The sequence below is a fragment of the Pseudorasbora parva genome, chromosome 8 (assembly GCF_024679245.1).
Source record: "Pseudorasbora parva isolate DD20220531a chromosome 8, ASM2467924v1, whole genome shotgun sequence".
NCBI lineage: Eukaryota > Metazoa > Chordata > Actinopteri > Cypriniformes > Gobionidae > Pseudorasbora > Pseudorasbora parva.
In genome coordinates, this window is record NC_090179.1 from 34,068,599 (window position 1) to 34,094,438 (window position 25,840).

The following is a 25,840-nucleotide window of genomic DNA, read 5'->3' on the forward strand; positions in this document are numbered from 1 at the left end:
TTAGTGCTTATCCATAGTCTGTGCCTATCCTTTACTCATGACTCCACAATTAGATGTGAAGTTTTTTCTTTCAACGTTCTCACAAATTATATATATTATCCTTGTTGTTTCTTGTAAACAGTTTTTGCAATGCAGAACTCTTCGGCTTCTCTTGAGAAAAAGACCACAGTAATCTCACATTCAGAAGATTTCTCAACAATGTCTGTTGAGGTAAAACTGCTTAAATTTGGAGGGATGCCAAAGACGATCAACAGTCATACATTTCAATATACTCCAAAAACCAAGGTTGTTTATTTACACCAGTGGTTCCATAAACCATTCATTGAACATTTACATAGCACATGTTTTGTTTTTTGTTTTTTTTAAAGCGATATTCATTACGCAAACACCCAGCCAATCCAACCAACGTAAATCCAACCAATACCAAATTATCTATGCTATCCACATTTATTTCTGTTTTGTAAGTACTGTATATATCAACTATATATGGTGTTTGAAAAACATAAAAACATAATGTACAAAGCTGATTAACATTTTCCACTTGGTGGGATATTCCTCAACATGGATTTATTTTTGAAAGTCAGTTTCTGTATAGACAAAACTATTGGATACAAAAAGGTATTGAAAAATAGATCCACTCATTATTGTATGCCTTTTTTCTCTTTTTTTCCTTCTTCTCTTTTTTCTTTCTTTTTTTTTTGTCTCATTACACAAATCACTTCAATTTTATATTCAATTAAAAAAGGCGGAACTGAAAAAAAAGTTTCAGTAGTTTGGCCCATTGGATGTTACTCTATAAATCGTTTAATATTTCTGTCTTAAAATAGTTGCCAAATGTTATCTACGTAACTTAGACCTTATCTTGCACTCTTTCAACTGTGTCACACTTGAAGAATAAAGCTCAAACTGTATCTGATATTTGGCATGATTTATAAAGAAACTATGAATCAGAGAGAAAAGGACGGAACCTTCACACAAGATAAAACAATACAATCACATTGTATCTTAGCTCACTGATTTTCAAATAAAATGAACACCCATTTGGTTAATAAATACATATTTGTAGAACACTCCCGATATTTCTGTAGAATCAGTGCAAGGATAGATTAAAAAAGGCAAGAGGCTCAGATTCAGCAGTCTGCTGTGAACGTACAGTATAATGCGTCAATCAATAAAGTGTTTTTTTTTTTTTTTGTCCAATTGTGGCAACAATATTGCAACATTGTCCCATGTCAAAGTGCATTACTCTGTCCTTCATCTTTTGTCCATTGTCGTTGTTTAAATTCTCAGGACTGGACACACCATACAGAAGAAAGGCATCAGGGCTTCTCTTGCTAATATTTAAGATGACACAAGATACAGAGAGGTTAAGAGGAAGCACTGAGCATATGGTACCAAAAAGAACAATATTATGAGCTCCATGGACTCATGTTGGACCATGATGTCCAGCTTACCTGCATCTTGCTGTAGATCCAGGGCAGAAGGCTGGTCACTCTGCTATATACTCCTGGTTTTTGTCTTTGGCCACAACCTGCTCCCCAACTCGTAATTCCGGCCAGATACCAGCGTTCATTACCTCCCTTGCACACCAGAGGACCTCCACTGTCCCCCTGAGACCAACAACAAGGACGGAGAGAAAGTGAATGGAACTTCAGATCATTATGAACAAACAACATTTTGTTGTCATATTTTGCACATTTGTGAGTTCAGGCACTAATGTTGGATGAGAAGGCCTGGCTCGCAGTCTCTGATTTAATTCATCGCAAAGGTTCTATCGGGCTGGGGTCAGGACTCTGTGCAGGCCAGTCAAGTTCCTCCACACAAAACTCACTCAATTATGTCTTTATGGACCTTGCTTTGTGCACAGGTGTGCAGTCATGTTGGAACAGAGAGGGGAAATTCCCAAACTGTTCCCACAAAGTTGGGAGCATGAAATTGTCCAAAATGTCTTGGAATGCTGAAGCCTTAAGAGTTCCTTTTACTGGAACTGAGAGGCCAAGCCCAACCCCTGAAGACAACCACACATCATTATCCCCCATTCACCAGTCAATTTGGCCAGTACCGTTCTCCTGGTAACCGGCAAACCCAGACTCATCCATCAGATAGCCAGACAAAGTGTGATTTGTCACTCCAGAGAACACATTTCCACTGCTCAGTCCAGTGTACTTTACACCACCACATCCAACTCTATTCATTGTACTCGATGACGTAAGGCTTGGATGAAGCTGCTAGCTATGGAAACCCATTCAATGAAGCTTTCTACGCACTGTTTTTGAGCTAATCTGAAGGCCACACAAAGTTTGGAGGTCTGAAGCCATTGACTCTGCAGGAAGTTGGTGACTACTGTGCACTGCGCACCTGTGATTTTACATGGCCCACCATCTTGACCGTGGAATATTTAGTAGTGAGGAAATTTCACGAATTGGAGAAAATAAAGAGCAGACTCCCCAGACCAATGTTCAACTTAAAATTGAGCTTGGTCTGGTGATAGCCAGACAACTATCATGGTACACGGCTTGAATTTACAGAGCTCTTGAGAGAGACCCATTTTTTCACAAATGTTTGTCGAAGCTTCGATAAAGGTTTGAAGGCAACTCAAAATTGAGTTGCCTTACTTGTTTTTTTAAATATTTTTCTTGCAGTGTATACACTGTAAAAAACAAAACAAAACAAAAAAAGTGACCTGGTTGCCTTTAAATTTTGAGTTCATTAAAATTACAAATTTGAGTTAAAGGTGCACTATGCAACTTTCCGTCAGGTAGAGGGCGCCTATTCTAAGCAAAGGCGTAGTTTGATGATGCCAAGTGTGAGCGCAGCATCTTGGGACATTTGGTCTTCATCTCACAGCCGGTGGAAAATAGGACTCTGGCAGAAATCATGTTGATGGATGTGGTTATTAACGTTAGTTGTATTATGAAGCAGAGCAGGACCGAATGTTGTGGAGCTGAGCAAGGCCGCTGAAGCGATTGTTACACAAACATGCTCACGAGCACCGGAACTTTTATTATGACGGGACACAGTCGCCATTCACCCGCACTATTTCTGCTTTCCCGGTCATAAGTATAAAAAAATGCAATTCTGTTTATTTTATCACATACATTTAAGTGTGTTTAAAATGATGTTATGTATTACTTTGTGCATTCGCTCAGCGGCTGCTGTGACACTTGTTCACACTGCTAAGAGTAAAGCACTTCTGCTAAATAAAACCGGAAACCGAGGGTAACGCAGATATGACACAATTGACAGGCGACTCCCTCAAACACTATGTTGAGACGTCCCGGTTCCTTGGTTAAAATAGCAATTTTCTTACAATTAAAAATAGTTGGAAACATTTAGGATGTTGTAAGTACTCAACTGAACAGAATAAATAACACTGGCCTAGTGGTTTTTGGATATTTTACTGCAAAAACACTACATAGTGCACCTTTAATACATTGAACATTTTTGAGAATCAACAACCTTTTTCCAAACATTATTAAAATATTTTGTAAGCATATTGGGTAATTGTGTGTGTTTTATTTGTGAAGACGTAGTGAAACATATTGTAACATATAACGTAGTGAACAAATTGTGCTATTTTCATGATTTATCACATTGTTTATGAGGTTTAGATACAATAATATTTAGAGTTTCTATTTATTAAACCAATTTTACTTAATTGTATCAAATCAAATTTTTAATTTTTAATAAACTCAAATGGAAGTGATTGGAACATCTGAATTTAATGATTTGGAGTGGTGTCTCAATATGTTTGGCAATATACACTGTAAAAAAAAATGTGTTGGTTTTTGTTGGTTTAACTTAAAAAAGTAAGTAACCTGTTTGCCTTAAAAATTTTAGTTTATTGAAAATAAAAATTTGAGTTGATACAATGAAGGAAATTTAAAAAATAGAAACTCAAAATATTATCGTATCTGAACCACATAACAAATTTGATAAATCATGAAAATAGCACTATTTTGCTATTTTGTTTCACTGTGTCATCAGAAATAAAACACACACAATTACCCAATATGCTTACAAAATCTTTTAATAATATTTTAATAAAGGTGGTCGAATCTCAAAAAAAATTCATTGTATTAACTCAATATTTTAATTTCAATGAATTAAAAAATTTATGGCAACCAGGTAACTTTTTTTCTAAATAATTTTTTACAGTATATAGAAACAGGTTCCTTTTGTTTATATAAATCCTAGTTAATGTTTTTTTTCTTCTCTTTTTTACTGTATGGTAGCAACACATGCTTTTGTTGGTTGCACCACATTATCAAATATTATTTCTAATAAGATCAAATAAGATGATATATATATATATATATATATATATATATATATATATATATATATATATATATATATATATATATATATATATATATATAAACGTGTATGTGACATATATCATTTTTATATACAATAGCTCAAAGCAAATGTCATCATGTTTGCATCAATGCTTGGTTGAATAAAAAAATATTTGCAGCACTGTAAGCAACAACATACAGCATTTGCCAAAACACCAGAATAAATCAATGTCATGACACAAAAGAAGCACTGGGCTAGACTTGACCACTGAATAATGTAGTCGCCTGAGGTCATTCGGTGGTTTGGTATTATGAACACAACGGTAGATTTACCTGACAGGAGTCCCGGCCCCCATTCATATCACCGGCGCACATCATGTTCTTAGAGATGGCCCCACGGTACACCTGACTGCTGTTACACACACGTGTGTCAATGACATTCACAGCCACATCCATGAGGCTTGTAGAGGCATACCCTGTGGAATAAAGGAAACACTCACTGTTAAGGTCCAGGTCGGCTACAACACACACTGTGATGTGATGTGTTTTGTGCTGTGACATAGACAAAGTTTACAAACTGTACTAGGGTAAATCTAGTAAATTCTATAGTATGGCTAGGTTATATTTCACCTAAAAAAAGATAAAAAGGGTAACAATAAAATTATTGTTAAATGTATTAATCTTTTCATAATTACTATCTTATATAATTGTATTCATTGTATTTTTGCATTTCTATGTATTAGTAATTCTCATTATTCGCAATGATGATTGCCGGACACACATTTTATAATAATATAGCAATAATTGAAGGCAACACAACAAACATTTATACATATAGAACTTTACAATTAAAATAATATATATTTTTTTAGGGCTGTCACACAGTAATCATGATTAATCGCATACAAAATAAAAGTTTGTGTTTACAAAATATGTGTGTGTAATGTGTATAATTATTATGTATATTTGAATACGCACACATACATGCACTGTAAAAAATTATTTAGAAAAAAAGTTACCTGGTTGCCTTAAAATGTTTGAGTTCATTGAAATTAAAATTTTGAGTTAATACAATGAACATTTTTTGAGATTCGGCAACCTTTATTAAAATATTATTAAAAGATTTTGTAAGCATATTGGGTAATTGTGTGTGTTTTATTTCTGATAAAGCCAAATTGTGCTATTTTCATGATTTATCAAATTTTTTATGTGGTTCAGATACAATAATATTTTGAGTTTCTATTTATTAAACAAATTTCCTTCATTGTATCAACTCAAATTTTTAATTTCAATAAACTCAAAATTTTAAGGCAACCAGGTTACTTACTTTTTTAAGTTAAACCAACAATAACCAACAAAATTTTTTGCAGTGTGTATATATTAAATATTTGCATGCATAATCTGTATATATTTATATAATTTATATTATATATACATATATATATATATATATATATATATATATATATATATATATATATATATATATATATATATATATATATATATATATATTATAATTTTCCTAAATATATACATGCATGTGTGTATTTATATATACATAATAATTATACACATTATACACATATTTTGTAAACGCAAACTTTTATTTTGGATGCGATAAATTGTTTTTCATATCATATGGAAAAAAATGTTTTACAATATAAGTTTAATTTTCTTCATGCAAAATTTAATGTATTATTTCTCTCTCTGTTTCCCGGAGTCACTGTCTTTTTTTAAAACTAGATATGTGAGAATCACCCATTACATGTTGTGTGCTCTATAAAAGTATTTTGTTTAGGTAAATTTTTAATAATACATGTTGTTAATCTTTGTCCTATTTCTTTCCCTCTAGCATTTTCGTTCATTCTCATCTTTATCTCTCTGTACCTGCTCCCTCTTGTGTTGTCCCAAAGCCAGACGTCTTGCACTCTAATCCATCAGAAAAGGTCTGGTCAAATGTAGGAAGGCAGACTGGCTGTATGGTATCTGTATTTGAAAAATATTTTTAGCCATTGTAGAATATTCAGAATATAGAGCTAGAAGGGACTATGTTAAATGGTTTTTACTGTATAAAAAGTAGTGCAAACTACTAAATTAAGTGACTCCAACTCACTGGAGAAAGTAACAGGATTGGCGAGTTTCAGTAAGGTGATGTCATAATCATTGCTTTGAGTGTTGTAATTCTCATTCACCATAATCTTCTTCACAAGGTATGGGATCTGAAGGGTATTCTGGGAAATAGTCCCAACATAAACACGCCAATTTCCAGAATTCGCCATTGAGCTGTTATCAAGACGAAATGAAAATCACATTACATTTTTCATCAATATTGTAATGACAAATTGATTTAAAAAAAGTCTGAACACTCAAATCAACTATAAATAATAAACATTTGCCAAATAACATGTTAGTTCCAGTTGCTTAACTGGTAAACCTTTGGATTAGCAACAATCAAGCAGCTTTTAAACATTTGCAAATCTTTTGTTTTGAATCAGTGTTTCCAACTTGTATCAAACTCATCAATTCACATGATTTCAGCCAATGAGGCTTTATGTCATACTGTTTTCTGGAAGGTTCATCACTAGACGGGGTTGATTTGGTGAACCATGAACGAGTGTCAAAAGGCCTGTATAACAAGCATGATAATTACAATGATAAATAAAGCTGCAATTAAGTAGCAATTAGACAAAATGGCTGACAAATACTCTTACTAGTAATTTGATATAATGGTTTATCACTTTTAACCAATAGATGGCACTGAGACCAAATTTATGTGGTGTGGTCAGAATAAGGTAACAATGACAAATGCAAAGTTTGGTGTCAATATGCTGTAGCATTACAGAAATACAGCCGTTTTGTCGCTTTGGCATCATGCCATACATTTTGTTGATGCGTTATACAAGAATGGTTTTGTCTATCAACACAAAATCGATAAACATTTGTTGGCACAGTTTGAAGATGATCTGACTCGAATTTGGTGAAAAGCGGACAAACATTCTAGGAGGAGATTGAAAAAAATATTTTTTTAAAGAGAAAATCAAAATGGCGGATAGGAAGTCGGCTGACTATGGCAAAATATATGTTCTTGGCATGACCCACTGAACATATTAAGAACAGTTATAAGCTTGCTTTCAATTTTCATTATAACTTTTGACCACAAGGTGGTTCTGCCCTAAATACTTTTAAGTACCTTCAATGAATGGTGCCGAAGACACACACACATAATGCGATGATAATATAATAATGCATATAATATGCATGCAATACTGTATAATATAGCATTTTAGGGCAAAATTCAGAATGTCTGATGCCCAAAATATCCGACATGAGAAAATTGGGTATCGTTCGACTCGGCATGTGACCAGAAACCAGTAACTTTTGGCAAAAACTGTCAATTTTACAAATCTCCTGACCACTAGGTGACAATATGGCAAAACTGTACAGGTACCCTCAGGTCATGGTTGTCATAACACAAACCAAGGGGAGATATAGTCTCATGTTCATTTTGGCATGCTGTTCCATGTATTTGTTTGTGTGTTTTTCGATAATGGTTTGACAAATCATTTGGACAAATCAACTTTTTTATTGGCATGGTCTGAAGATGATCTAGTTAAATTTTGTGAAAATCGGAGCAATGGCCTAGGAGGAGTTAGAAAAAGTAGGTTATTCTGAAAATTTAACATGGCATAAAAAAATGTATCATGGAAATTATTATGATGGAATAATCATATTAATAAGAAGTAGAATTTTTTTTATGAAATACAAATATAAAAGAATAGCAGAATCCACACCACAACCATAACGATAACAGCACAGAGAAACTATATCATTGGAATCACTTTCAGATTTTTTCCCCCAGCTGAATAATGATCCAAACAATAACAGCCAATCAGAAACCACCAGACTTTAAAGAGCTTGAGCCTTTAAAGCAGCAGACAAAAGTGCAGCAAGCGTTTGGAATAACCATAATAACCATTATAGTTACCTTTATTGATATAGTTCTTAGTGTGAACGGGCCTTAATGCTTTTTAACTGATCTTGGGTCTGTTTTATAATGTAGGTTCATTTTTAATTTATTTAATAAATGTAAAACGTATGCATGTATAACACTGAAAAGGAGAATGACATTTAATTGCTTCTAATTGACAATCCCTGGCTAATAACCAACCTTTGGAAGCAATGGGCAGCTGACACAACAAAGTCTGGAGAGATGAGTGTTCCACCACAAACATGGCCTCCATTGTAATGCAGGCTGACCTGCCAAGGCCACTGGCCAACCTTGGAGGCAGTGCCCCCTATGATCCTGGAGGCACTTTGCTGCTTGCCACAATCTAAAAAAAGAAAAAGAAACCTATTAATTCAACAGTTCAGTGTGAAAAGGATGATCCTTTCACTCATCTGAACAGTCACTTATTAGCAAATGGAGTGAACAATGATTGAAGGCTAACTGTGCTGTAGTTGTACGTCATAGTCATTTGATGTAAACTGAGATCCAATTTCTACCTGTGCACTCAAGTGAGACTGCTTTCTCGTCCAAACAGCCCGAGCTGAACAAACAAAAAAGACAGACATTATGTACTACTAAGTATTACTAAGAATTAATACCCTGACAAACAACAACAAAAAAAGATTCTATCCCAGATATTTGAATACTCCAAGAACTCTGGGCAAATTTCTGGGAAGATTCTTTCAAAGTGATCAACAAAAACTATTCCAGTATACAAATAATTCATAGTTTTCACATGATGTTACATCCTTATAGGAATGCCCACCTGGAGGGCGAAACAAGGCTTTTCTCTATTTTGACTGGATTTGCATTAATGTAGACAGTGATATAAAACGACCAAATGCAATATTCTCCTTATTTATGACTGTATGCTATGTACAGCAGATGAACCCAGAATATAAATGTCTTAAGAGTTTTAACATAGGAAACCATTACAATGAAAACGCTCAACTATTTAGTTGCATTCATACTCTGGGTTCATCTGCTCGCCTGTATATAGTATTCATCATAAATAAGATGTATACTGAATGTAATCTTTTAACTCTTTCCTTGCCATTTATGAAAATGTTCTGCGTTTTTACTATTATACGGTAGGGGGCACTATACATCTTCTAAACGAGTATTGAATCTTCGGAGTATTGCATCTTCCTGAGACACAAATCTTTTTCAAGACTTTTTTTTCTCAATTATAAAGTCAGAATTGTAAGATATAAACTCACAATTGCATAATAAAGTCAGAGTTCTGAGATATAAACTCACAATTGCATAATAAAGTCAGAGTTCTGAGATATAAACTCGCAATTGTGTGATATAAAGTCACAATTGTGACATTATATATTACGCAATTGTAATCGGGCTTCCATAGTTTTAGTTATTTGCAACTAACATTTTTAAAATTTTACTTATATAACTTTTGATGATTTATTCTTTTTAACTTTTGAGGAACATTAAAATGTAATGTTCCCATTATGTTTGATGAATGATAGTATAACATGCTTCCTTTACATTTATATAACCAATAAAAATGTCTTTAAAACATTTTACATGCACATGCATGTAAGCTATTTTCACTGTTAAAGACTTGGATTCCCATCCTAAACATGGACAAAGTTTCAAAAAATAATGTTGGACGTTTGATGGAGTATTTCTGTGTCAAACATACTCCTTCCGGTTTCTCACAAGTTTCGGAGAGTTTTTTTCGAGTATGGGTCGGCTTGACGTCGATAGAGCGTAAGGTCCTTGTATGGGCCGTACGGGCTCTTCTCCCGGAAGGGTGCGCGCGCGTGACTAGAGCGAGAGAGGAAATGGACGCCCATATACACTGCTCTCACTGCTGTCACAGGAATTCACGAAATCAACAATGTTACCAAAGAAGTGTTTTTGATGGAGCGGTCCCAACAATAAAGGTTCACGGTCCTGCTTTGGAAACAGGCGGTGAGTAAAACTGCTTCAAATGTCTGTTGTCGGCTATCGTCGCGTAAGTAAACATCAGCAAACAACATGATCATGTATAGTTAATTTATCAATGGAGCATACGATGTATGGTGTGTGTTTAAATAAATTTGTTTAGCTGACCACTAGTTACGTATATGTCTGTTTATTGTAAAACCGCCCCAAACATAAAGATTCAAATGCGCTACTCCATTGTTTTTCTATACACTATCTGACGTGCAAAACCGTTTTGCTTGCTACTGCTAAGGTTTAGTCGCATACAATAGTCCATGATCGAATCATGCCATCATAAACCACGAGTAAACCCATACAAATGTTGACAACCCACTAAATACAGTACATAACACAGAGACAGACGTCCTGCTGTTGCTGTTTCTCCTGTTCAATTTATTTCATCCTCTGGATCTAAACCTGGATCATATATGAATTAGTTGAATCTGATTGATAGCCATGGTTTATTAGGGTAACGTTTTCTTCTCCACGCTTGAGGATGTCACAGCTTTCAGACGCTCTCATGCAATAGCTGTGCGCGCTTGTGATTCTTCAACTCCGCCCACACGATACGCCTCCATCCGCTCGTTTTTTTTTTCCGGAAAGACTCGGTACAGCCTATCTTTCTTTTATAAATATAATAAAACTAAAGACTTTTCGGAGATATGAATGATGCAATACTACTCTATAGTTACTCAAGATTGACATGAGATTGACTGAAACTGACCCCCCCCTTAATATACAATCTGCTTTGATTTGATCAGGTCTTACCTGACACTGACCAAACCCTGTATAAGTTTGGCTGATCTTTGTCCTACAGTAAGGGTTACGGACATCTTGCTATCCACTGGTTTTGATGCATAAGACCTAAGGGAAAGAAACAAAAGACAACCGCTATATTAAAATAGTCCTTGCTGGAACAAGATTCATATTTGGTTATATCTGGCTATTGAGTTCAGATGCATTAATGGTACAAATACCGTACAGATTTTACTTAAGGTTAAATCTGTCATCATTTATTTACATATTATGATTACAAAACTTATTTTGTATGACTGCTTCACATGGATTAGTTTTATATTGCTTTTGGTGCTCTATGAAGATTGATGGACACTGTGCTGACTAAAGGTACGTTCAAGGTACGTTCACACCAAACACGAATAGAACGTCTGGGGCGAATGATTTCCATGTTAAGTCAATGGAAAGGCACGTTGACGCGCGTCTGGAGGTCCTGTGGAGCGATGGAAGCGATTCCACCTCATTTGCGCGTCCAGTTTGCGCGAATAACGCAAATTTGAAGCGAATTGAGTGTCTTGCGCGAGTGGTGCTTTTTGTGCATTCGCGCATTTGAAGCGAATTCGCGTCTACACCGGAGGAGAAAAATTTGAACTTTGCCGTCAATTCGTGCCGCGTTAACCAATGAGGAGCCGGCTTGCTGCTGTCAAGTGGTAAAGTGACGTGATAAACCCTGCATATAATTAAAAAAATACTGATATTTTGTCACTAAATGTAGTTTAAATGCTTTTCAGTTGATAATGTAGTTGTTTAAAGCTAAAATATGTGGTTTACCTATAAAGACAGTGCCTATTTAAAAAGAACACTTTTGCGTTTTCGTTAACCCCGGCGAGAGTCCTTCTGGCGTTTGCCGCTGGCTCAGATGTCTCTATAGAGGTTAAACATGACATATACTTCGTCTTGTGTACATCTAATGGGCGATCTTTGGTCCAATTAATCTATCGTTGCCTACCAAATCATTTTGACTGAGGGCAAAGTGAAGTTTCAATATACATGCAGTGAAGATAATCCAGGTAGTGCGTTGGCTGAACCACATGTGTGGCTGTTAATGCTTAATATATTTCACCTGGAGCGTGTTTAACGCGCGTCTATTTAGCTTCAAATGCTGGATTTTTACGCGCGTCCAATTAGCTGCGGACGCGCGAATGGATTCAAAATGTTCACGCGTCAATCTAGACGCGATAGACACGATTTTGACGCTCAATTCGCGTTTGGTGTGAACGTAGCGTAACCTGAACATTCTTTAAAATATTTCATATTGTGTTTTTTCTAAAGAAAGGAATTCAAATGGGCTTGGACTGACATGTGGCCCAGCAAATGTTGGCAGAATTTTAAGAACTGTTCTTGTAAGTGATGGATAACTATGTTTACCTTTTAAAGCCCAGTTGTTCACAGATCTGGTCAGCGTAACTCTTATCCATGCCTTGATAACACACTGGAAGGAATCGACCATCTTGAGCAGTTCTGACCTGCAACACTCCACCTTCAGCAAATCTCACTGAGAACATAGGGGAAATCAATGTTAATGAAATTGCATTTCCTTAACTACTTAAAAAAAAATAAAAAAATAGTTTAAGAGTAAACATATCAGATTAAAACAACTTTAACATATTTGAGATATTGCAAGATTTCAAGATTTGTTTATGTATGTATGTATGTATGTATGTATGTATGTATGTATGTATGTATGTATGTATGTATGTATGTATGTATAAAATAGTTTAGTTTTAATTAACAATAACACAATTAACATTTCAATAAGCATCATTTTATATCCCAACACTTGCATAAATGTAACATTTCAAATCTGTAAAAAAAAAAAAAAAAAAACATCAGACGTAACTGGTATGCCTTTAGTGGTTTAGATATATTTACTGGTTGCGCTACAACTTGCCGTTCATTAAAAAAAAAACATTTTTCTTTTCATAACACAATAAATAGAGGCATTACTGTGTACTGTAAATGTTTTTTTGCAGAACAATACAGTTTCTAGCTAACCTTCTTATCAAGACATGTCAAACTTCTGGTTTTCACCAAAATATTATCCGAAACACTCCAAAACTCTCAATAATCTCTTTGTATAATGAGTTACATCTGATAATCAGCCTCTTTGCTGTAGAAAGTGTGCTCACCGCAGTTTATCTCATCGCTGGCCTGTTGGCAGTCTTTGATACCGTCACACTGCATGGAGGAGTTGGAGCAGGTGTCAGACCCCTTCATGTCATCCTGCGTTTTGTGGTGGTCTTCGTTGTGGTCTCCCTGGTGGTCTTCGTTGTGGTCTCCGTGGTTGTCTTCGTTGCTGTCTTCTTGGTCCTTGCAATCTTTTCCCTTGCAATCCTCCTCATAATGGACAGAATTTGTCTTGGATCTGTAATGCACTATCCCCATAGGTGAGATCGGTAAAGAGAAGCGTTTATGTACAAGGTAAGCATTAATTGTGTGTCCTGTCATCACAGATCTTTCTTTTACCTCCAAGCCCGATGGCCAGTCCAATGAGAACCAACAGCACCAGCGCACCTACCCATCCACCCCAACACTTGGCACTCCGTCCACAAGACTCCTGCCTTTTTGGAGGAACTGAAGGAACAAGAACAGATCAGCAATTTATCGAAAATAATGTCCCAGATTTATGATCAAAAGTATGCAGCACTATAACTGTTGTCGAGACAAGGATATTTATTTATTCAATAATACATTTGAATACAAAAGACAATGATTCGACTCTACCTTATCTAAGATGAACATTTTCAGTTTCTGAATTAAAGTTCATTTTTTAGCTTGTATAATTTTGGTGGGGTTTAAAGTAAAGCATGTTTAGGTCATATGAATGTCTGAAGAATATAAAATATGTAGGTAATAGTTTGGCATAGACATCCCTTGTTTTTGTAAAACAATTATAAAAAAACAAACAAAAACAAAAAAACCCAGCAAGATATTGTTGGCAGAAATTAGTAATATATTTCCATGACTTCATAATTTTAGTTAAATCGTCTGCATTATTTAACTGAATTAAAATAAAAGAACACATTAGTACAATATGGCCACAATTAAAAAAGAATGAGGGTAAGAATTATTGAAATGTCATGTGTGGTGACACCAGCATTTTGTCCAGCCCTCTTGTTGTTATGTAACAAGAAAACCAGAAACAGAAAACCTCACAAACAAGAACTTGTAGATCCTCTTGACTGTGTGTCAAGGTCAGTTATATATATATATATATATATATATATATATATATATATATATATATATATATATATATATATATATATATATTTGCACAACAATAATTGAATATTTAATGATAGAATAAATGCAATTCACATTTATTCTACATGTCTGAAACACAATTATGAAGTGATTTTACTCATAGTTATTGCAGGCAGAAAGACAAAAGAATAATAAGTATAATCTGCAAAACTTGAAATGGCTCAGCGATTTACTGCAGAGCAAGTACTGAACGCAATCAAATATTAGCGTCCATATGCCTTTAAGCATTGCAATTTAAAACCAAGTGATTTTAAACCGTTGAAGTGCAATAAGCAGCGAAAGAGAACTTATTTCGGTATATGCGTGTGCTGTCTGAGAGACACCGATATAAAGCCGCTGCTCTTTACGTGCGTGAGAAATTAATTGAGTGCTTTTTGCGGACTAATTAGGCTTTAACAGTTAAGTACACACACTTTTGTCAAAATGTCGACCTTTGAAATAGTCAGTATATTGGATCTGTGCATTCTATCTCAAAGTGACAGCAGCCTAATATTCCTGCTGTTGTCTGAGTCATTAATGTTAATCAAACAACAAGAGAGGAAACATGTCACTTCTCTGGACTGAATTTGTTTTGGTAATTTAATAAGAATAAATGTACTGTAGGCCTATATTTAATTTACACAGTGGAGACTATGCAGTGTTTATACATTTGATTACTTTCAAATATACATTTTTGTAGTAAATTCTTATTTCTAGCTCTTGAAGTCTTTCAAGGTGGGTCTATTTCATTTGTGTCTGTGCTATTGTAGTAAGAACTTAATTAAAGGCACAATATGTAATTTTCCCCGCTGGATGCCTTGATCACTCGTAATAACGGGAGTTGTTGTCTTCACCTCTACAGCTGGTGGAAAATAATCTGATGGGACTCAGGCAGAAATCATAACCTTGGATGAGCTAATGTATTAAAGATTTATTAATGTTAGTGTAGTATGAAGCAGGGTGGGGCTGAAAGCTGTTAGAGCGGAACGAGGGCGCTGGAGCGATTGCTAATGAGAGACGAGCGTGACACACGGCTCAAGAGCAGTGAAGTTTTTATTATGACGACCACTTTCGTTTCTTTTAATCATGTGTATGTGGGGTAACGCAGCGCTGTTTTATCATATTAGATACATTTGAGTGTGTTGAAAGTTATGTTACAATGATACTATGTGTGTTCGCTCGGCGGCTACTATGAGCATCTTTGGTGTTTCCATGGTTTCAAGGGTAAAATCAAGGGTAGCGCAGGTATGATGTAATTGATAGGTGACGGATAGGCATGTCCATATCCTGGTTAAAAAAAAAAAATTCTCTAGATTTAAACATTCTTGGAAACATTTGGGATAATTTAAGTACACAAGTCAAAAAAATATATAACATTGTTTCGGTGGTTTTTGGATATTTTAATTAAAAAAATCTTACATATTGTGCCTTTAAAAATACACAAAAAGCTTGAATTTTTACAAATATTTGGAAAATATGTGCTTGAAGTCTTCCATTTGACCAAACCAACAGTTTTCAGATATTAGTTTAATTTAGCAAGAGCATATTAGGGATGCACCAACTGAAGAGTTTCAGTACTTACCGACAACTCGCTGTGTGACGATGACAGCTGAAACCTGAACAGCTGGATCCTTCTGAACATAGTATGGCACGGTTTTCTGCGTGACACCATGTTTGTCCTCCCAAATCACCTCCTCGTAGGTCATAGGAGGGGTCTGTGGGTCCACTGCCACAGAGTAGTATGGTGGAGGAGGGTCCTTCTACACAAGAGAAAGCGAAAGAAACAGTTTTTATGAATGATGAACTCTTGCCCTTTTTTCGTCACCTCCATTATGGTTTGTGTGGTTTGACAAAGTCATGGAAAATAATTTTGACATGCAAAAGATGCCACGCAATGCCCTTAGTTAAACTTGTTTGTGTGCCTCGTCCTAAATAATTGAAATACCTTACTCGTCAACAGGATTCTTTGAGTTCTGCATTCTAGTCAAATGCCATTACAAATATGTCAATATACTAGCTTTTCTAGTTTTTTCTTCTATTTTTGGAGTTACTGACTTACTGTACATGTTTTAATGTCATTTTGTTAACTATATTCTTTCATTGAAACAGTTATAGAGTGGGATATTTTTCTCCATGCAATTGATTGTATTGTTGTTGTTTGCTACATTTGTTGTTATTTGAGTTATTTTATGTGGTAAAGCCTGAAACAGAGAATGTAATGTGATTCTTTGGTCACTAAATTGGGATCAAACCTGATCACTGAGGCAATGTGTACTCTGACTGTGCACTAAATCAACATATAGCCTTCTAAATCGACAATTTGTACAATATTTGCCATTGTCTTGCTAATTTTCAACCATTTGATTGTATTGCTTCAGACCGCCAATCCTTTATCACCCATGAGAAGTCTGAACAGATCCAACCAGGATATTCTGAAATGGGAAAGACTGTCTTCTGGGAAAGACTTTGTCTTGAGGAAAGCTAGGCAGATTGCGTCTGACAATGTGTTGATGTCTTCCTGCTGATCTGTGACCTGGACAGTACGGTCACACAAGAATCGAATGGATTGCTTCCTTGTTAGCACAGTGTGGAAAATAATAGTCTTCTTTGTCTTCTGAATTACAGGAAGTATTTATTTAATAGGAATAGTTAGGTAAAAGTATATTGTTTATTGTTATGACTGACTTTCTTCTGTGGATTAAAAAAAATAGAAGATCTGATGCTGACTGGTCATTATAACAAGCTTCAAATATAATGCTATTAAAGTGGTCCAATCAGATCCAAACATTAATCATTGAAAACCTTTCCTCTAATGTTGTGACTAAATTATTTGAGTAAGTGAGCTGCTCTCTAGAACTGCACATGTTTGCTCTGTGAACAAACCATCTGATTTATTGAAAGAAACTGGACTAAAAGAAAATCAGGACTAATAATATCGTTTTGAGGCGGGGAGGGTCTTGATTTTTTAAAGTTTTCTTTCATGTTGTTTTTTCTACATTGTTTATGGGGGTAGTTGTGATATTTCTAGTTAATACTAAAGTTATGGTCACATGGTTAATTGGAATACTTGATTCTGGCTCGTCAGTCGCGGCATATTCAGAGGTCAACAGTCGTTCATGCTGCCCCTACAAAACGTGAAAGTTGGCATGAAATGGAAGTTGACTTGTCTTGTCAATTTTCACGTACATCTGAGTGAAACTTGTCTGGCTATCACAAGACCAAGCTCAATTTGAAATTGAACGTTGGTCTGGGAGTCTGCTATGCATTTTCTATTCCACAAGAGGAGTGACAAATGACTCTGTATGCAATTGGATAGTCCCTCAACCAATCAGACCACAAGAGGCGTGATAAACAGGCATCAATCCATCTTCTCTATCTGTCACCGTGTTAAACCAGCCAATAGAATTACAGCTAAGCTCAACGATACAGTGCTCCGCAGGGGTCAAAAAGGATAAACAGTTCATTTTGAAGCAATCTCTTCTTTAAAACTCAGAGATGTGGATTGTTGGTGTTTGTCAAAAATAGTAGGTAATTCGGCCGGGGATTTTTATGGAGGTGGTGGTAGAAAAACACTGACATTCTGGATTTTGACGGCAATAAAATCACAAACTAGGCCCTGTAAAGGATGAAAATACCTCATGACCCCACGAGAATCAATTAGCCTACCGTCTGAATAGGGCTTTAGTTGCAGGGCGAAATCAAATCGCCAGTAGATAAGGCTGGGTTAACCCAATTTAGAGTGAAACAGCTTCTCTACCAAAATAAAAATGTAGGACGGGTTTGAGCTGGTCCATGGGGAATTGATTGGATGGTTGTGGTTTGCTTTTGGTCAATGTCATGTGATTGAAAGGTTGCCCCGCTCTAGACATCTAATGGGTCCTGCACACTGTGCGATTTTTCAAAATCCTTTGCGAATGTCCCTTGTCAGACTGTACGAACATGATCCCCGATGTAAGCCATGTCACACTGTAAGATCTCAGTTGTCATTAATGTCAGACTGCACGATAGTGAAGGAGCGCTAAAAACGGACGCGCGCAAGAAAACTCGTCTGGAGTGTTATATCATCAATGAATGATACGTTCGGTTGAGCTGCATTACACGCGGGACTGAATTGCTGTCTATAAAGAAATCTGTAGCTCTCGTTTTGGTCATAATTTGTCTTGAAAACCGAGATATTTGACTGTTGTCGTAGGAGAAGTCACACTGCAGGATTGTGTGCCAAATCTTCTGACACTGCCAGAATTCCGTCTGAGGTAAAATTTGATCGCAGCGCTCATTAGTCAGCTGCCGGTGAACATGTCAAACTAGCGACCAAAGATGTCAGATTTTAGCCTAGGATCTAAGAAATCTTTTAGGATTTGCTAAATTTGTCTCAAACGGCCAAATTGTGGGCAAAATCACACAGTGTGCACCCGGCTTAAGATCAAGTCTTTGAATATTGACACAGCGATTGTGTGAACAAGCACCAATTGTGGGAGAACAGGAAATCATTGCTAAAATCGTATCAGGGTGACATTGCTACAATTACTTCTTACGTCTCAGGCAACGATTGTAGTAGTAATAATGACTTGATAGCACTTGTGAGGCCAGTTGCATAGATATTTTAAGATTGTGTCTTAAAAAACTAGTCTGATCAACTAGGGGTAATCAGTCTTACCTTGCAGATTCAAAAGAGATTAATATTCCTTTCCATGTGACTTTTATGTCATTACCAGTCTTGAAGACAAACAATAGATGACTAGGCTATTAGCGTAAAAGAGGTTTAGGCCCCACTTTATATTAGGTGGCCTTAAGTACTATGTACTTACATAAAAAAATAAGTACAATGTACTTACTGTGTTCAAATTGTATTGCAATTGCACTTTTGTTGATATTGAGGTGGATACGGGTAGAGTTAGGGACAGGTGTGGTGATATGGATAAGTTTAAGGGTAGGGTTAGGTGTAAGGGAAGTGCCAACTGTGTAATTACAAATAGAACTACATAAATTAATTACAGACGTAATTACAGGTATTTTTTAAAATGTAAGTACAATGTAAAAACATGTATGTACACAATAAGTGCATTGTATCAAATGATTAATTACAATGTTAGTATATAGTAGTTAAGGCCACCTAATATAAAGTGGGTCCGAGGTTTATGCAACCAGCCACATTGATAACATCATGGTAGTGTTCACGTAATCCACATCACAGACCCGATCACCCTGCTGGTGTTTATTTTGTGATAAGGATGACTTGACTGTACATTATTAGCCTATTGCACTACACCTCTGGAAACTATGTAGTTGAGCCAGATGCCTTGTATAGTTGAGTTGTGTTTTGTGACTGTGCAATTTTTAACATCACAGCCTACCTCACTTTAATTTCCATTCCAATGGCCTCTTTCAGAAGCTGTACCTCTTCGTGCTTGCACTGCTTCTCTAAATAACAATAAACTTGTCTGTTTCACTTAAACTGTGCATGTTTCATAATCTGCCAAGATTTAGTATGTGGGCCCCTTTTTTGGGGCTTTAAATCACTCAGCGGCTACTAACTAACTAAAAAATTATTTAAAAAATAAGTTACCTGGTTGCCTTAAAATTTTGAGTTCAAAGTAAGCATATTGGGTAATTGTGTGTGTTTTATTTGTGATGACGCAGTGAAACATGCCAATTGTGCTATTTTCATGATTTATCACATTTAGAAGAAGAGCACACAGGGCCTGAGTTACACACTTTCACTAACTTTCACACTATTAAAGGGGGTTATTACAGTTTAGACAACATATACTTACATGTTTATGACTTTTAGTAGTGCTTTATGTAACTTCAAAAGGTTTTCTGTAAAATGACACCAACATTTTGAACTTAGACCACTGTATGTGTGTATGGGAAGCTTTTCAGTTTGGTTAGGCCAAATCCAGGCAGAAATCCCCCCCCAAAAATGGTTGTGGAGTTTAAGAGGTTAAAATTGCTTATTTCTCTAGATTTAAACATTCTTGGAAACATTTGGGATAATGTACACAAGTCAACAAAATATATAACATTGTTTTAGTTTTTGGATATTTTAATAAAAAAACAAGTACGTTATGTCTTCAGGTTTTATTCATTGTGTATAATTCTAATCCTAAACATGTAACAAAGCAAATATTGAGTGCTTTGCACAAACCTTTAATGTTTCTTTGAGTACTCATTAAACCAACTCTAGTAATATTTAATTACCTGGTCTAGAATAAGGTCTTAAATTGACATCCCAGAACAATACTGACCCCAGGACCACAGTTTCAGTCCAGAATGAATCGTTTCTGTCTGTCTGACATGTATCCTATTCAACTACCTCAACATACCAGATTCTTTTCTTTTAAAAGTGGGTGGGTTATAACAAGTCCTCTCTCTTCATGTGATACAGACAGCTAAAATAATCCGATTTTTAACGCCTTCAACAATTTAGCATTTGATAAATTAGATGCATTTTAGGTCTCGCTTTTCAGTGTTTGATACCACAGCTGAAACAGAGAATGAGAATGTTTTCATTTCAATGTGGAGGAACTGGTTTGACTCTTACCATTATACAAAATAGCAAGACCAGCAATTATATAAAAAGCAATTATCAGCAAACTAGCTGTTAAAGTGAATAAAATAAAAATGTAGCCTTAATGTTTATTGCATTACCTTTACCTGTGGAGTAAGATTATAAACAAGCAGATCCTCCCCATATTTTTACAGTGTATGTATTTACATTGTTTTTACAAGTATCACCGAAATGATTTGATAATCTTTTCGGTGATACTTTGTATTAGATTCCCATCAGTTAATGCATTAACTAACATTAACAACGAATGTATTCATCTTTGCTCATTGCTAATCCATGTAAGCTCATATCCATTGAATAATATACAACTGCTAATTGGTAGTTCATGTTAACTCATGGAAACGTATTGCAAGTACATCCAGTTCATTAATATTTCAAATAATTTCTTGATCATGTCATAGTTTTAGTTAGTGACTCCCAAACATGGAAAATGTGTTGAAAATTTTTTGCCTTATGATTGTCACATATTGCTAATGTGTTGTAAGGAATTTAATCACACTTAATCATTTTAATTAACAGTTCTATTTTTATTTTTCATTCCTATTGCATTGTTCTAAGCAAAACCAAAACTTTCTTCGTACCCCGCTTAGTGCTAAACATGTAAGCCAGAACCATACAAATGCATTTATATAAACAGACCACTAAAATAATAAACCACACACTATATAACTTTAACATGTCGCACACACATAAAAACATAGTTGCGATAAATCCAAAACACTTTGCAGCCAAAACTCTGCGATTGTGCCTTACCGTGTCATTGTCTGCCATTAGGTGCAGGAGAACTATGGTTAGATCCAAAAGTGTCTGTGTGTTTGGGTGGGCGGGATTTCAACCTGTCTCTACAATCCCAAAGAAAAATGAGACCCTCTTTTCTATTTCTGACTTGCTTTGTAAGACATAGCTAGGACTGCCTTGTAATCCTCCCCCTTGTAGTCTCATTGTAGGAATGCCAGTGTCACATCTACCTGCCCGACCAGTTTCACGACATCAGAGCCCTGCATCTCTTCTCTCACCTCTTGTCTGGCTCTCCTCGAAACAATGGGCTGAAAATAGGTTCAAATCAAAATAACTTCCGTGCCGGAAAGCTCTATCAAAAGTGCATCAGTGCTCTGAAATTGGTAAAGTAATGGTCATTTACTACACCACTGTGTTCACTCCACCCTCATATTTACAAGTTAATGCTTTGGGGGAAAAAATAGTTCCGTTGGATACATATGACTAAATGGACTAAAAGTAGCTTGCTTTATCAACGATTTAAAGATGTTAAACTTCAATAATTTCAAACCAATCATTCAACCATCCATTGCAATCATTCATAGATGAACTGCACAGGCTAGAAGTTGGGTAATAATTTATGAAGTATAACTGGCGCTATTCAGCCAGCTTTGAATTATAATGTCAGTAATGTATGTAAATGATCTTGTGTTACCCAGAACCAGAAATTGACGCTTATTTGTCACCAAAAGTCCGCTGTATGATTTGTTTTGTATTATGCATTATTGTATTCTTACCCATGGAAGGTCGGATCGACAGAGGGTTATTAAAGTTGGGGTCTAATGCTGTTTAATGCAAAAGTTGGATTCTCATGCTAATTTCTTTTTGTTGTCATGGACAAAATTACAAAAAATAACTACACTGTAAAAAAAAAAAAAAATCAGGTCTACAATTACAAATGTTCTAGTGACTGATCACATCTAAATTTTTTAGAGTGTGGCCCTGTATGACGTCGTAAAGGGCAGAATTGCTTGTATGAGCACTTCTCCCGGATGACCGCGTGCGGACTTCAACCAGAGCGAGAGCAAAAGCATGCCCATCAGCGAGCTTCGTTCGTGTCATGCGAACTAGTAAAAGAATGGAAAATTTCCGTAAAAGAAATTGTCATTTGAGGGGTGGGTTGGGGCTGGTCATTAAAAACTAAATCAAATAAAAAATCTGTATCTATTTCACATTTTATTAGGTTCTTTGATAAGGTCTTTGGTAAAGTTGTTTGGTTTCTATACGAAGGCCGTAGCAACGTAACTTGCTTGATGTCCCCAAACCTTTGGCGTCACATGACAAGTCACGAAAGCGGCTAGCCAAGCAGCTCCTGCTGCCAGCCAGCCGAGCGAGTCAAAGATAAATGAGTTTAGTGAGTTGGAGAATGATATAGTGAACAAGTTGCAGAGTGAGACGAGGTTCGCTTTGTACATGTTGAAAATGTTTATCATTATCTTATTATTAGTATGACCTGAATTATTAGTTTACAGGGCAATGTTTCCAAACACTTTCAGCCTTTTTCATTTACATTACAATGCCTAGTATGTTTTAAAAATATATCAGTGTTGCGGGGCGGGCCAAATAATTTCATTAAAACAGGACCCATTAACGGGAGCCGTCGGCAGGGCTGCCATTTTGTTTTTAGACCCAAAAACAAGGAGGTTGTGAGGGAAAGATAACCTTGTTTAGCTTCCCAAATAACCCAGCGTTAAGGAAACAGTAGATAGTTTGTTTCAGGGCAGCAACAGAGTTCTACAAGTGTGTTTATATGTTTCCGGTCATGAGTTGAAACCGATTTCAACATATTGGATGTTGGATGAAACTGAAAATGTCTGGGCTTTGTTGGCAAAAAGAAAGATTCAGTACAGCGTATCTGTCCTTTATAAATATAATAAATCTAAAGACACTTCAGAGATATGAAGGATGCACTACTACTCTATAGGTATTCAAGATTAACGGTGTATGTTATGTACCCTTTAAGGATAACAGAGGGTTAAGGCTTTTGGACATGCAAAAATGTAAGAATGTAATTTTTTAACACTGCTGAAATGAAACTGGACCCGTTTAATATTTTGATTTACGATTTAGATTTTTGCGATTTTAATTTACTACTTTAGTAGTTTTTTTTCCAGGATCACTAAAGCACAACATTTTTCAGCACAGCAGTGGTCAAATGGAAAACATTCTTTTCATCATCATCACAGCAGTGCCAGCTGAGTCACCACAGCAAACAGGAAATTCTCAAATGACACTCCACAAAGAGACAATGACAAGGCAAAAAGACAGCTGTAATTCAACAGCTCTCTGCGCCAAAGGTAGCAGATTTCAGCCATTCAATAACGTCAGTGAGCTTCTTTTCAACTCACAAATACGCCTCAAGGATAGATTTTGAACTGGCAGGAACAATAACGTTTAGAATTTCTTTTAATGTCCTTATATTATCTGTTGTACAGTATGTTATACAGTATATGTCGATAAACTCTTTGTTAACACATTCATGACAAAAGGCACAAACATGAACCAACCTTTATTAATAGATTTTTTCCCCAAACCAATATAAACCAAATTTAAACATTTGAAAAACGAGCAAATTATAATGAAGGCAATAGGCAGGTTACATCACTTGATTCACATTTGTGCTATAATAGAACATGAGGCACAGAATGTATTCATGTGCAGCAATGTATTTTATCAACAAAAGAGTAACAAAAGCCACCTTGATCCATGTGGTTTGACTGAAAACACAACTGTTTATCTGTCTATTCCAACACTCAAAACTATCCTTGTATACATATATACATATATATATATATACATATATACACAGCACTTATACAGTATCACTACTGTAAAAAAATGTGTTGGTTTTTGTTGGTTTAACTTAAAAAAGTAAGTAAACTGGTTTTTGAGTTTATTAAAATTAAAAAATTGAGTTGATACAATAAAGGAAATTTGTTTAATAAATAGAAACCCAAAATATTATTGTATCTGAACCACATAAAAAAAAAAGATAAATCATGAAAACAGCACAATTTGGCATGTTTCACTGCATCATCAGAAATTAAACCCACAATTACCCAATATGCTTACAAAATCTTTTAATAATATTTTAATAAAGGTTGTCAAATCTCAATTTTTTTTCATTTAAAATGCTGGAGGAGTTATGAGAACACCTAACATGAGATCACCATTCCTTCATGCAGAATCTCTTCAGATCCTTCAGATTCCTAGCCTGACAAGTCAGACCCACATCAATATGTTTGGTCTGGAAAGTCTCCATTGACAGGGCTCAATCCGAGGGGCGGGATAAACGGTTGTCTTTCAAACTCCCTCTGCACTGCGTGCACGCAATTGGATAGCGCTACAACCAACCAGAGCAACGAAGGTGAAGCAGAGCTAGTTGACAAATTAAACTTTCGCCGTATCCGGTCTGCAAAACTCAGAACACAGTGCCGTTCTGTTCATTTCTCAGAGAAAAGCTTAACTCCAAGTCTTCCAGAGTCGCGGTCAAAGCTGATTCAAAAGACCGGCATTCACCAGTTTCTGTGTTTACTAGAAGCACGCAAGTGCAACTCGGCCGTCATTATGTTAAGCCCCGCCCACCGACTCTATACACGATGTGATTGGCCTGACCAGAGTTTGGCTTTTACAGCTCAGAAGTGTATTGAGAGTTGCTAGACGACACCAAGAGGTTAATCTAGCACTCGGAAAGCGTTCCACCCATAGGGGCGGCCATTGCTAACCAAGCCATCACCTGCTGTTAGCATCCCATTGACCCCCATTCATTTTTGTGTCACTTTGACAGTGAATAACTTTACAGCTGAGGCATTTAAAGACTCCATTTGTCCATTGTTTATTTCTAAAGAAACACAACAATGTATAAAAGTCTCCATTACCTTGTATCTTACACTATCGCCCCGTAGAAGCTGTTTTTGTAAAAATAGGCTAACTATTGCGTCATAACCAACGCGACTCTGTCGCACAGTTGAGAAATTTAGTGCGTTTACTCTAGATCAGATTCCCAGATCCATGTTGATGCTTCTTCTATTCAGTTCGCCCCACTCATTTTCTACAGGGTTCTGGACAGGGGACTGGGACTGGGCCATTAAAGAAGCCTCATTTTTTTGCTCAGTGACACATTTTTGTGTTGATTTTGATGTTTGTTTTGGATCATTGTCCTGATGGAAGATCCAAACATGGGCCAGATTCAGG

General features: G+C 35.9%; 1 protein-coding gene across 1 annotated transcript; it reads right to left on the reverse strand.

The window, feature by feature from the left end:
* Positions 1-376: 376 nt before the first annotated feature.
* On the reverse strand, positions 377-21,859 carry tmprss13a (transmembrane serine protease 13a). Its single transcript, XM_067450999.1, has 13 exons — positions 21,623-21,859; positions 15,881-16,058; positions 13,519-13,626; positions 13,182-13,427; positions 12,421-12,547; positions 11,026-11,121; positions 8,808-8,851; positions 8,473-8,635; positions 6,418-6,587; positions 6,192-6,290; positions 4,635-4,777; positions 1,455-1,610; positions 377-1,334 (listed from the first exon to the last, which is right to left on the reverse strand). The coding sequence occupies exons 1-13, from the start codon at positions 21,638-21,640 to the stop codon at positions 1,320-1,322; spliced, it is 1,563 nt and encodes a 520-aa protein (XP_067307100.1). The 5' UTR covers positions 21,641-21,859; the 3' UTR covers positions 377-1,319.
* Between the last annotated feature and the right edge of the window lie 3,981 nt (positions 21,860-25,840).